The sequence below is a fragment of the Hippoglossus stenolepis genome, chromosome 11, assembly GCF_022539355.2.
Source record: "Hippoglossus stenolepis isolate QCI-W04-F060 chromosome 11, HSTE1.2, whole genome shotgun sequence".
Taxonomy (NCBI): Eukaryota; Metazoa; Chordata; class Actinopteri; order Pleuronectiformes; family Pleuronectidae; genus Hippoglossus; species Hippoglossus stenolepis.
In genome coordinates, this window is record NC_061493.1 from 7,221,960 (window position 1) to 7,234,402 (window position 12,443).

Here is a 12,443-nt window from a genome sequence, read left to right on the forward strand (position 1 = left end):
TCTGCTCCACTTGAGCCACATGCAGCAAACACTGCTCTCGGTCTCCTGTGTTTGTCTCTGTGCCAAACGAGGTCACACCAGAAGTCGCTGTCTGAAGACAAAGTTGGGCTTCAATGGCTGAAGTGTGCTGCCGGCCTATTTGGTGTCGATGGCTCCAGTGATCACCATCAAGAAACGTTCAAACGATGCAGTGAAGAAGAAGCAACCAACTACAGTGGAGCTGACCTTCGACCTCAGACTGTTCTTCCTCTCCTCTCCAAGTAGGATATTTACTGTTCCTTTTACCTTTTAAGAATTAGATCCCCTCCACTCTATGCAATGCTGGACTTTGGCATTTCTGTATAGTTGTATATGAAATAATAAACTAAACTTTGAAACTATCCTGTCATGTGGTCTTTTGCCCTTCTATTGAAACTGTTTGGTCAAGATTATGCTGTGTAGGGCCACTGCAGATGGTGTTTTGCATTGTTCCTTTGATATTTTAAGTAGACACTTAACTCTTTCCATGATCTCATGCTGACTGTCAGCAGGAGTTTGAGGAGTTACCAGCTAATCACTTTTTAAAGTTGCAGCACATGTGGTATACACCTGCATTCTGTCAGTCTGACATGTATTTTAGAACATTACATGTCATTACATTGGATTTTTCTTCCTGTTATTTTTAATGTGCTGTCAGATCATTTGCCCGCAGAGTTTATCTCCTCCAGTCGACTCGTTGGCTCCTGATTCACTCAGAGAGAGAGAGCAGCTTCTCCATCGGCCTCACAGACCTGAGTGGTGAGTTCACATTCACATGATGATGCTCTCATCCAAAACAAGTAGAGCGAGATCAGCAAAGAGTCCCACTGCTCTGAGAGTGAGTGATGTAGGAACCATGCAGGGGAAGATGTGCTGTCTCTTAAGAGATACGATTTCTATTTGAAGTTGGGGAGTGACTGTTTTTTTCTTGTGCCAGACGGTCGCGCCAACCTCTAGAAATCAGGAATCATCCTCCTTTTTCCAAAAGCTGGATGGATGTGGCCAAGCATCCTGTAACTAGAATGGAACTCAGTAGAGCACACACCAAAATAGAATGAGCACATTTCTCAAATCAAACAATGCTTACAAGTGTCATGATTTCACACAGATTATAACAACATCTAGTGGAAAACCTGGTTAGTGTTGTATTTCTGCAGCACTTAACTGGCACAACATGAGATTCTTCCCTTGCAAACCCTGTGATGTTTAATGCAAGGGGGAGGACTGCAGAAATGAAGATGGACAGTGTGAATTGAGGCCTCCCCTCTGTTAAAGAGAAACATGTCGTTCTGTCGTTGCGACGGAGCAGAAAAACTCAAAAAGAAAAATCATCCGAGCAGGAGAAATGGATGGAGGGGGGGGAAGTAGTGCAAGGCAGATGTGCAAATCGCAAACATGAGGGAGCTGCGGGAATCATCTGAGGCCAAGGACATGAAGCAGCATGGGATCTGGAAAGGATAGTTCAGTAGGCAGGGAAAAGAGAAATGACTAAAATCCGACAGAAAAAACACATCTTTAGCTGAGTTTGTGTTTCAGCATCCTGACATCCACCCACATGTAACTTAGTGCCATACATGAAGAAATCTGACTAACGGAGCTGCGGTCCTCAACCGGGAAATTAAACAGAGAGTGAACCGCAATCATCCTCCTTGGGTCACTTCTGTTTCCTGGAATCTCCACTTTGTCGTCTCCAGTGAACACCAACATGGTTGTGAGTGCTGTTGAATGTGTGAACACAATGTGCCTCTGCTTAAAATAAAAAATGGAAGGAATGTCAAAAACGCTTTAGAGAGAAAAACAAACTCCTCTTCCTGCTACGGAGCTTGATCATTGGACTTTCTTTGAAAATGAAATGAAGACAAATGGCCTTTCTTTGACTTGATGTCTTTTAAGTATCTTCATGTTTAAGACCTCCCAAAACAAGGAGGCCGAGAGAAATTAACCTCTCTACACAACGTGCTAAAAACAAAGCCTCGGGACAAAATAACGGACGAGCTGCCTCCCTCTTTAAAAGAAATGGCTTGATAATTGAAAGGCATGTTTTTGTGCATAAATTCATTCCATTGTCAAAACTACACCCTTATCATTTTAGGGTCACTGGGAAGAGGGCTGTGGCTCGTATACATTACATTTATGCATGATTTAGCTGTGATGCCAATATGTGGACAACACATGTGCAGAATAACCTGAGACTTATTACTGTGTTAGCATATGACAGCAATTATGGTTGTTCCAAACAAGTTCTCAGCGACGTACATGTTCCACATTTGACTCTGTCACAGTGTGATAACATCAGGTTACGGTGTTCTGCTCTGTTCCAGGCTTCAAGTCATCTCGCCTTTTGTTTTGAAAAGGTCACGACAACATCTACACCACCAACAACTACGGGCAGAAATACAGAGCTCCCACCAACTTCTGCTTCACGCTAAAGGTGATCTCAACTGATGGAATCAAAGTTTCTCCACAACATGGGAAGATATGTCCTCTGTTCTTCACATGTACATTGAAATTAGGCTTTTCACCACACTACAGGGGCTCCTGCAGTGTGCTGAATACAAACAGAGCTGATGGTGTCAACCATTGGGATGTAAGAACAGAGGCTCCAGTCTTTGAGCTGCAGTTTGTCATTTAACACGTGTTAAATTAGAGGTTTGTGTGTGTGTGTGTGTTTTTGTGAGAACTTGACTTTGGACCTTTTCTGGTATAAACATCAACCTTGTTAAGCATCATTTCTGAGGTCCTGGTTAAGGTTAGTGGTAAGATGTGGATTGTGGGTATATGGTTAAGGTTGGGCCAGAATTAGTCATGGTTACAGTTAGGCATGAGGTTCTGGTAAGGCTGTCCACAATAAATGGAAGTCACACTGTGTGTGTGTGTGTGTGTGTGTGTGTGTGTGTGTGTGTGTGTGTGTGTGTGTGTGTGTGTGTGTGTGTGTGTGTGTGTGTGTGTGTGTGTGTGTGTGTGTGTGTGTGTGTGTGTGTGTGTGTGTGTGTGTGTGTGTGTGTGTGTGATTTTGTTGCCCTTCTCTGACCTTCTCCAGTGTAAACATAGACCTTGTCAAGACCAGTAGTCCAAAACTCAGTCCTAATGAGGCTAAATGTCATTTCTGAGATTGTGGTTAGGTTATTGGTAAGATGTGACACATTTGCAGTGAGTGGTTTTACAGTGAAACCAGTGTTATCCATGCTAACAGTTGGGTACAGTGTGCCCCCTGCTGGCTCCTGTGTTCACATAAACTGAATGCAGAGATGCAGCATCTGTATTTAAAGGGGAAGTCAGTTTTACACATTAAGTTTGGTTTAGCTATGAGGGGGTGACTACCCAGCTCTAGGACACGTGTGTTTGATGTGCTCAGTAGCTCTGAATGAGCTCTGTCAATCTGTGAATATAACCCTAATGATGTCATAGTTACGTCATCAGGGTCATCTCATTTTGACCATACACTAACAGGAGAGCATAACAGTGATGACCCGCTTTTATAAAGTAAAATTCATCTTCTCCATTGATGTTTCAGAAAATCCTTATAAAGATATGACACTGACATGAGGCTGCTACAGGAGCATATAACATTGTCTCACAGTTTCTGTAGTGGTCGTGGTAAGTCTACCTTGGATGGTTAAAATATTATGGCTGATAATCGAGATCTTTATTTAGAAAATGAATGATTGATATTTCTGTAACCACGCTGTGGAGCTCTATAAGAAGCCTGTTAAAAATTATTATGGAGTTTGAGGGCTAGGACTTAAATAAGACGTTGCATCATGGGAAATGTACGAAGCAGTGTTTCTGAATCTTCATATAAGGTCAGAAACGTTGACTATAGCAGAATACATCTGTTGCAGTGGTTTGGATTAATCCTTTTTAAAATCTCTCATGATTCTTTTACTTTTATGCAAGTGCATTGACTAAATCACTTCAATGTGCCTGTAGCATAACCGTCACCCCTGCATGTACAAGTTTACCCAGCATCCCTGCATCCAGGAAGAGTCTCCTTACATCAAGTTTCTGTGTTGTGACCTTGAAGACACACTGGTGCTGTGGGTCAACTCCATCAGAAAAGCCAAGGTCTGATTTCACACTCAGTCATTAACACACATCTCTGTACTCTCAGCAGTGAAATAAGTTATTTAAATTGAATTACTGCTCAGCTTCTGCTCACATGGCAACAGAGCATAGAGCGATAACATTGTCAATAACAGACAATTCAAATCCATCACTGACAGAGTGTAACAGATGTGTCCTTTTTGTCTTAGTTCAGTATGGAACTGTCTTGTATAGGAAACACCAGGCTGCAGTGAAGACAGCATCCACTCTGCAAAATCTACACTGGGACATTTAAAGGTTTCTACATTCTGACTGACATCCATGTGGATTGTCTGTAGGTGTCTGTGGCAGCTTATAGAGCAGACGTGTCATGGAGAAAGCTGTATATAGGAAGTGGTTATAACAGAGGATTAGGGGAAACAGCCACTTTGTTTATGTTTTTTAGTCACTAACTGCTTCCAAATAGGGGGACATCGTGTAATGTGGGACATTGGGTAATGTCTTCAGTCTGTCTATTTCCTTTTCTAACGAAATCTAGTCAACAGGACTTTTATTACAGGTTAGCATGGACATCATGTGACTGAAATTACATAATGTCATAGGATTGATGTCACAGAAAGCCTAACACAAGCGTCCCAGATTACAAACTAAGTGACCTATCCCAGATTATCAATTTCAGGCTGAATTTTATTTTTTGGCATAAAGGACACTAGAAGCTGTGTCATGTCTCCTCTGAGTATGAAATCTCCATTCTTTCTTCTGGTGTAGTAAGAAAACATCTTAAGGAAACAGAAAGGTATAATATGTTGATCTAATTTGTAAAACAGATCTCGGAATTAGTCACAGAAGTCAAAACTGCAAAGAATTTCCCGGATTTCATTAATTCAAACATGGAAACAAACATGATTGGCTGCTTGAGATCATGGCAAAATCTGATTGGATTACTGTAAACAATCGACAGTCATGTGATGAGAAGAGGCAGGGAGAGTGTGAATGAATGAGACATGAGAGAAAGTCTTTCTGATACAAATGACACTAAGTTTCATTAGTCTGGATGTAACCTGGACAAACATGTGGTATTAGTTCTAACATGCCTGAGGCTAAATAATACATTTATAAAGTTATTTACTTCCAAATCTATAACAACTTTTATTTGTGTTTTGTTTCGGACAAATATATTAACATACATGACAGTTAATTGCATATTTTACTACAGCTTTAAAGAAACAACAATAGCGGTTGTGTCCGTTGTTTCAATGAGCTGTTTATTACAAAAAGACTGTACATAAATTTCAATGAACACATTCTATGTACAAACTGAGAAGACAAATATTGAATTATGTTCCCATGAACATTGAACTTGTGGATCCCCCAACTTTTGATCATAAGAAAACACATATCAAAGAAAGGCGCCTTGACCTGTGATGCCCTGAAATGCAAGACGTTAAGTGGTAAACATTACAAAGTTCTGCACATCAGTGGTTGTCTCATGATTTCTCTATGAAAAAAGTATAAATAAATCCTTTACATACAAACTGCTAACGGACCTCCCTCAGCAGTCTCAGACATAAGAACAAGTTGAATGCAAAGCTAGAAAGACAGTAAGTAGAAAAATGTTGTTTTCCTCACAAACAAATTGACCTCATGATGGAAAGAATACAATCAACGATGGGATGTAGTGGCAGATCATTCACTGTAATGGCGTTTAGATACTTTCATGCACGGAGGCTCAATGAAATACTGTGGATTTGACCGAGCTGTCGTCTTTTCTCGTGTGCAGAAACCTGAAAATGTTTCCTCGGAATCCATTTTCACAATAAAAGTTCACGTCCAAGGCTCATTAAGTACATATGATTATGTTCAGCTGTTGGAAACATGTACAGTATTCTGAGATGAGCATTAGCTTTGATGATATTTGACAGCGAGTTTTACTTGCACCGACAATCACTTTGTAAGAGCAGGAATCCTATTTTGCAAAAGCAGTAGAAAAGAAAAGAAAACAGGTCCTCACATCAGCACTGTTTTTAAGCCCTCGGGATTTGCTTTTCATTCCTTTACCGCAGATAACAGGTGTCATTCACGTGTGGTACAGACTCTGGACATGAGAACATTAGTAGCAGACTGATTATAGCTGTAGTACATTGCTGCTGAGTCACCTACATTCATGTAGAAGTGATAGGAGATCAGTATGTTCACCTTCTGGAACTAAATAAGGACACTGAAACCCTCTGTTACATTTCTATGTAGAGCGGCTGTGTTTTGAGGTTGTCTGTAATGGTGATTGTGGTTATTGAGCACCGATGTGAAGCACCACACCATCAACCGCAAAGCAGCAGAAAACGACAACACATGTAAAAATACTCCTCAGAGAGCAACTGTTATGTTGCAACAAGAGCCAAGTCCTCACAGTCGTCGATAACTAATCAGTGCAGCTATTCCAACACAATGGAAAACATGAAAACATACGAGTTAGTCCTTCTTTCTCTGCTTCTCGTTCTGAAGCAAGAAACATGTCGGCACTCTGCTACAGTAGCTGGACAGCATCGGCAAAAAAAGTGCCAGTGATTGAAAAGATAAAACTGTGACTTCACAGAAAAATAAATGTTTGTACACAGCCACTCCGCCTGGGTGAAGTTAAAATGGCACTGTGAGTGATGAATGAAATTAATATTCAATGAAAAAATTAAAAAACTATCTTGGCACCACCTCCACTGATGCTGATGGCAACTCACAGGTGAAACACACTAACTGACAAATGTACTGTACTGGCAGCTTCTCACATTAGTCTATATACACGTCACCGTTAGAGAACGGAAAGAAACTGAAAAAAGAAGAAAGGTTTCTTTCTTTTTTTTTTGTAATGCATTTTATACACTCACTTCACCCTTATAACAGCGTCCTCACCAGAGCATAGTAGATACACAACGCCAGGTTGCTTTGTTCAACCCACGTCTTAAACATCTTGTGATTTGGACATCGACAGCATGGGACATTCAGTCGTGTCCTAATGCACTTGTTGATGTTTGTGTGTCCTTACAGTCTTTTTTTTTTGTTGATGAGGAGAAGAAGAGATGGATGTTCTTGAAAGGAGGGAGGAGTTGGTCTGCTGGTCTACAGTCTGTGGAGCATTTTGGCATAACCATGCTACACTGCCTCATCTGTTCAAAGTGTGGTAATACTTCACTGTCGGATCGACTGCTACTACAGAGTATTAGGCCACGTAAAGGAAAAGAATCTGAGATCAAGAGAATTAAGTTGTAATAGGAAAAAATTGTAGTATTACAAGATTAATGTCATAACATTTCAAATAAAAATCTTAATATCCATGAATACAGTTGTAATGTTACGAGGGAAGTTGTATTATTACAAGAATAAAATCTTTGTCGAGGAGAAAATGTTTATTAGTGATTGACTGCAAGGTTTTTTATATGATATTCGGAGGGATTTCAATTTTCAAGAACCACTGAGATTGGTACAAGACTTTGGATTCTCCTTACTGCTTTTTCCTTCAATAAAAAAGGTGTTTTTCCTTGAAATATTATCTCGAAATCTCAGATTTTTTGTTTCTTCCATGTGGCTTTAAATCTCAGTTGTATACTGTGTGCAATAAATACTGGAAGCGTTGGTTGCACATACCCAAAGTAACACTACATCCATATTTGTATGGTGTTCTCTGAAACGATTTTCATTCATTGTAATTTATTGTGAGGCAAAATGTGACCCGGTCTGAAGAGTCCAACCGACCGCCACAGGCGTGACAGCAGTAGAAACGAAGGGGTTTATCTTCTGCTTGTCTTCCACAGTGTAAACGAACAGACCACATTCATCCAAAGCTTCACCACCCTCCTTCATTCGGACTTTTTTTCTTTTGGAACAAAACCGTGGAAGCACGAGCTCCCCTAAAAGAAAAGCATTTAGTATATTCCAAAGACTTCACCATGGCACTTCATTGAAAACAGGAGTTGAATGAATGCTATTGCTGCACTGCATACATCTGTACATCTTCAGGGTTTGATCTGTGCTCCAAACTGCAGTACTGCTTATGTTTCCTGCTCTTTTTAGTCAGCATAGTGCATGATGGACTCCACATAGTTTCCTGGGAAGAGTCCGGTGACGCCGTTGGCGACGCCTTCATACCAGCCGTCATCGTTCTTCTTGATTATGTAGATGATGGCTCCCTCCATGAAGGACAGCTCATCCTCCTTGTCCTTGCTGTAGTCGTAGATGGCCACAACTGGAAAGAGGCACAAAAGAAAACAGTTTGAGTGAAAATAATCAGTTTGCTCAAGAGTGAAGAACAAAAGAATAAATAAAACTGTGTCCCCATGTCAGTTTTTTTCGCTAACCTTTCTCTAAATAAATCTTGGGGGCCCATTGGGGGTCTCCGTCAGCGTAGGGGTCACTGTATTGGACCACTGATGCATCCTCTTCCTCGTAGTCCACAGGTGGGGGAGGAGGAGGAGGAGAGCGTTCCTCAAACACTCCCATGTCCTCGGGTGGAGGAGGGGGAGGCGGGGCGGGGCTGTCTGTTACTGAAGGAGAAAAAGAGTTTGAGAGAGGATGTTAAAAAGAAAAATGAAAAAAGCCCAAGAGAGAAACAACATTGATCTAATCAGGTGCGGCAGGGAAAAGAAAATCTCCTGCAGCAGCATTTTCCCCATTTCAAAATTCAATGCTTTTTCCAAAGATAATTTTTTGGCGACATCAAACCTGGAAAAATAAACAGTATTTGATGATTTAACTATATTTGGCAAAAGCAAATGTTACTGTGTGGAGGAAGCGTGTACAATATTGTAGACTGTAATTTTTACGATAGAAGATCATCATCTTAACCAATAAGGTTGAACCTTGTTATAATGATGAACGCTTCAGATGCTTCAGTTTTACAGCAAATGTCCTCTTAAACGTGCAGTAATCAAATTTTGCACTAGAGGGCAGCTTAGGGTCTTATTAAAGTTTTAGTCAGGCAGTTATCTCAAAGCATCTACTCCTCATAATCACTCAACACTCAATATTTATTAGTTCCATTATATTTTCTGTAAATTCAAACATAGTAGACAAAAGTATATTTCAACACTGACAGGAAGTAGCACTATAGGAACTTTGAGAGAGGAATATTATTACATGAAATTATTATTGCAATTACCGTAAGATACAGTTATTAGCTGACAGAACATCATCACGTGTTTTTTATAATATATTGAAAGTCCTGCAGGTTAATAAAGCCCCAAATGTCCTATGTGAGTCAGTTTAGAGAGATCTAAAGGGTTCAGCAGAAAGGACACATTCTTTCTCTCTGTTGTTGACACAAACGCGATGTGGTTAAATGGATGGATTGGTTTTGTACAGAAAATGAGGTTTTAAAAGCTTAACTCGGCTCTGACCTGCTCCCACTGGTACTTCAGTCTTTGAGCTACGTGTGTGCTTGTGATACGAGTGTCCCCGAGGAGCAAGTCTCCCTGCAGCATCAACTTCAGTGATTAAAGATAAACTGCACATTTTTATCTCACTCATTTATTAGCCTGTTTTTCCAATTAAGAACTAGTGATAAAGCAGCAGAGGACTGAATTTACTGCATGACTTCAGTTCCTATGTGCTAACATACCTGTTTTTCCACTAGTCTAACAAATGACTTTATCCGTTTCAGCATTAAGAGCTAAAATATAAGCTTTACTATAACATAACTCATCTTGGATTGTATTGGTGTTATCCATTTCCCCTTTAAAGGTCTGTGTAAAAACATCTTGTATTATATTAAGTCACGGTGAAAGAATCTAGTTGGCGAGGATCATATCTGACTGAATTCCCTGTGTGATGACAGTAAATTACAATTCAGGCAGAAAGAAAAGGCAACAAAATCTCTATTAAAAACAGTAAAATGCACTGCTATTCAGGAGGTGATCTGTAAGATCAGATCAGAGTAGACATTGCTGTTCATATTAACTTGACAGGTCCTCTTCTACTTACATAGAATTCCCTGTTTCTGCTGTCGGAAATGTAAAATGTGTCAGACACAGTGAATGTGTCAGACACAACAAAAAAAACTGAAAATGAACAACAGACTGATTTACGATTATTGTTCATATTATAAAAATGTTTTAATAGACTATTTAAAGCCTGCTTAAGAGCTATGTTTGTTCAAATAATTACAATAACAAGATATTAGAACAATCTGTCCCTTATCTGACTGCAAGACTCGTGTTCAGTAAAGTGCTTTGGTTCAGTGTGATGTCAGAATTCCTCACGTTTGAGCAGACAGGTACAAACAGTCCCACATCTCCGCACAGCTGCATCTCTGCAGACAGGCGGCCGGAGAATCAGGACACAGCATCAGGTCACATTTTCTCTCCCCAGCGGACAGAGAGTACAGGTCGCACGCTTTCAGTGACCCATTCATCACCATGGCGACAGACAGAAAGACGTCCGAGGGGCGAGTGCTCTCCCTCAACCCCACATAGAGTGCAAGAGAAGGTGCACTGAGTGTAGCAAGCCACGGAGCAGGGTGTAAATGTGAGGCGGTTTGTGGATGCAGACACCATTTCAGAAGAATTAAAAGAGATGTGAGGAAAGTTATTTTCATATATGTATATTTACATGTTTCTAGAATATTAGCAAATGACCTCAAATTTGACCATGATGACAACATACTGTTTGTATAAATAACCTTTTTCATATATCAGTGCAAGTATTTCCATAGACTGTATATAAAGAGAGACGATATGATGGCTCCAAAAAGTGAAGCCAAAGTATCTCAATTGCCCTCTAGTGGCTGGCTGCAGGGTAGGTTATGAACCCCGCCCATATTAGTGGATGGAATATGGACCAAACTAAAGAATTAAAGCCAATACTAAATACATTTACGCTTAAGGTAGTTCTTATCACATTTGGTGTATGTTCAAGTTTTCATTTTTCTGATATGTTTGGTAAAAACAGGGTGAGAAATTAAGATTGACAGCTGAAGCTGACTCCTGATTGGTCTGGCATGTGTATTGGGCGGGACCTCAACCCCATGATCACTACTGTGCAGACTTTGGTTTCAAATGAGCAAGGATATTATTGCTTCATTTCTAGCTAGTAGGAGGAAGTGGAGATGTGCCGTCAATGTCTATATATAGTTTATGGTATTTCCTTTGCTGTTATAGCCCTGCATCAGCAATTAAAACTACTTAGGTGGTGGTTGGTTGAACATTTGGTTATATGTCACTGGAGGTCGTTGCTTTATAATACATTCAGTTTTTTGTCCAGCCCTATCTGCTGTCTGCGTGTGTGTTTAGTGCAAATGTGTCTGTGAGTGAGTGGATGTGAGCAGTTTTGTAGTTTCATCTTTGTAAGTGTATGATTTCATAGTTTGATACTGAGTGAGTTTACACCTGTGTGTTATATAATGTATATTTGTGCATTTAACTACGTATAGAGCGGGGCCCACTGTGTGTCTTCATTAATAAGTGTAAGTGCATGTCTATGTATGTGTCGAGTACTTACTGCTTTCCTGCATTCTGGCTACAAAGCCGGTCAGTGGGATCTGTGGGGTCAGCTGGACCATGGGAGGAGGAGGCGGAGGAGCCACAGACACTGGAGCAGCAACACCCAGAGAAGCCAGACGAGCAGCAGTGAGACAGAGAGCGATGGAGGTGGTGGACAGAGAGAGAGAGTGACGGTACAAGAAAAGAACAAACCACATCATGGATTGGATAAAGCAGAGTGGAGAATGGTGAGGAAAGAATAAGACAAAAAGCTTGTGAGCAAGTGAAACAGTGGAGCAAGCGTCACTGTCAGTGTTCTTTTGTGCTGCGTTTTCCAAGCTGGGCTAAAGCTGCTTTTATCTCAGTCTGAGAATCTACCAAGTCAGCGTCTGTTTTAGGTCCAAAGCAAAGCCTGTAGGCAGTGTTAGCTTCCAGTGGAAGTGGTGCGATGTGCTATAGTGACAAGTGAGAGTGCAGTAGCAGACATTTGTTCCCACAACAGCATTGACATGTAGCTGCAGCATCTGGATCTGACCCAATTCAGAATTTCATTAAATGCTCATTAGAGCGGTGTGTCTGGATCAAGAACGACGTTTACTGAATGAACTTGTACCTGTATAATCTCTCTCTTTGGCCTCTATAAAGCAGCTTTTTGTTCGGCTGTCTTTAGAGAGGAGATAAATGGATGGACACAAAGAGAAACACTCAAAGACATGATGTCACACACACACAGGCCAGGTCTGACTCATAAATCACATGTAATGGAGGGGCGTCTGGAATCTCACTGGCCAGTAATGTCTTATTGTTCCACCCTGCTCTCACCGCACGGCCACATCCATCCACAGCTACACCCTGAGAGATCAATGAGCTGCCTCTCGTACCAGAACAAGGCTTTTCATTGTGAAACTTCTATTACAG

The 12,443-nt window shown here is 40.8% G+C and overlaps 1 protein-coding gene and 1 long non-coding RNA gene across 6 annotated transcripts in view; one reads left to right on the forward strand and one right to left on the reverse strand.

Moving 5' to 3' along the window:
- LOC118118060 lies at positions 1 to 7,603 on the forward strand. 2 transcript variants are annotated; one of them, XR_004697860.2, is made up of 4 exons: positions 1 to 260; positions 677 to 777; positions 2,340 to 2,449; positions 7,102 to 7,603. It is a non-coding gene; the product is annotated as an uncharacterized LOC118118060 (long non-coding RNA). The 2 variants fall into 2 exon arrangements; XR_004697861.2 differs by lacking the exon at positions 7,102 to 7,603 and adding an exon at positions 2,551 to 2,918.
- LOC118118059 (abl interactor 1) overlaps positions 5,307 to 12,443 on the reverse strand; it is a 26,487-nt gene continuing 19,350 nt past the window's right edge. For 2 of the 4 annotated variants that reach the window (XM_035170874.2, XM_035170873.2), the window contains 3 exons: positions 11,545 to 11,634; positions 8,409 to 8,594; positions 5,307 to 8,296 (listed from right to left, as the gene is read on the reverse strand). In XM_035170874.2, the coding sequence (XP_035026765.1) occupies positions 8,121 to 8,296; positions 8,409 to 8,594; positions 11,545 to 11,634 (452 nt within the window). In that variant the 3' untranslated portion in view covers positions 5,307 to 8,120. The remainder of the gene's footprint in view (positions 8,297 to 8,408; positions 8,595 to 11,544; positions 11,635 to 12,443) is intronic. The other 2 variants (XM_035170876.2, XM_035170875.2) reach the window with 1 other exon arrangement.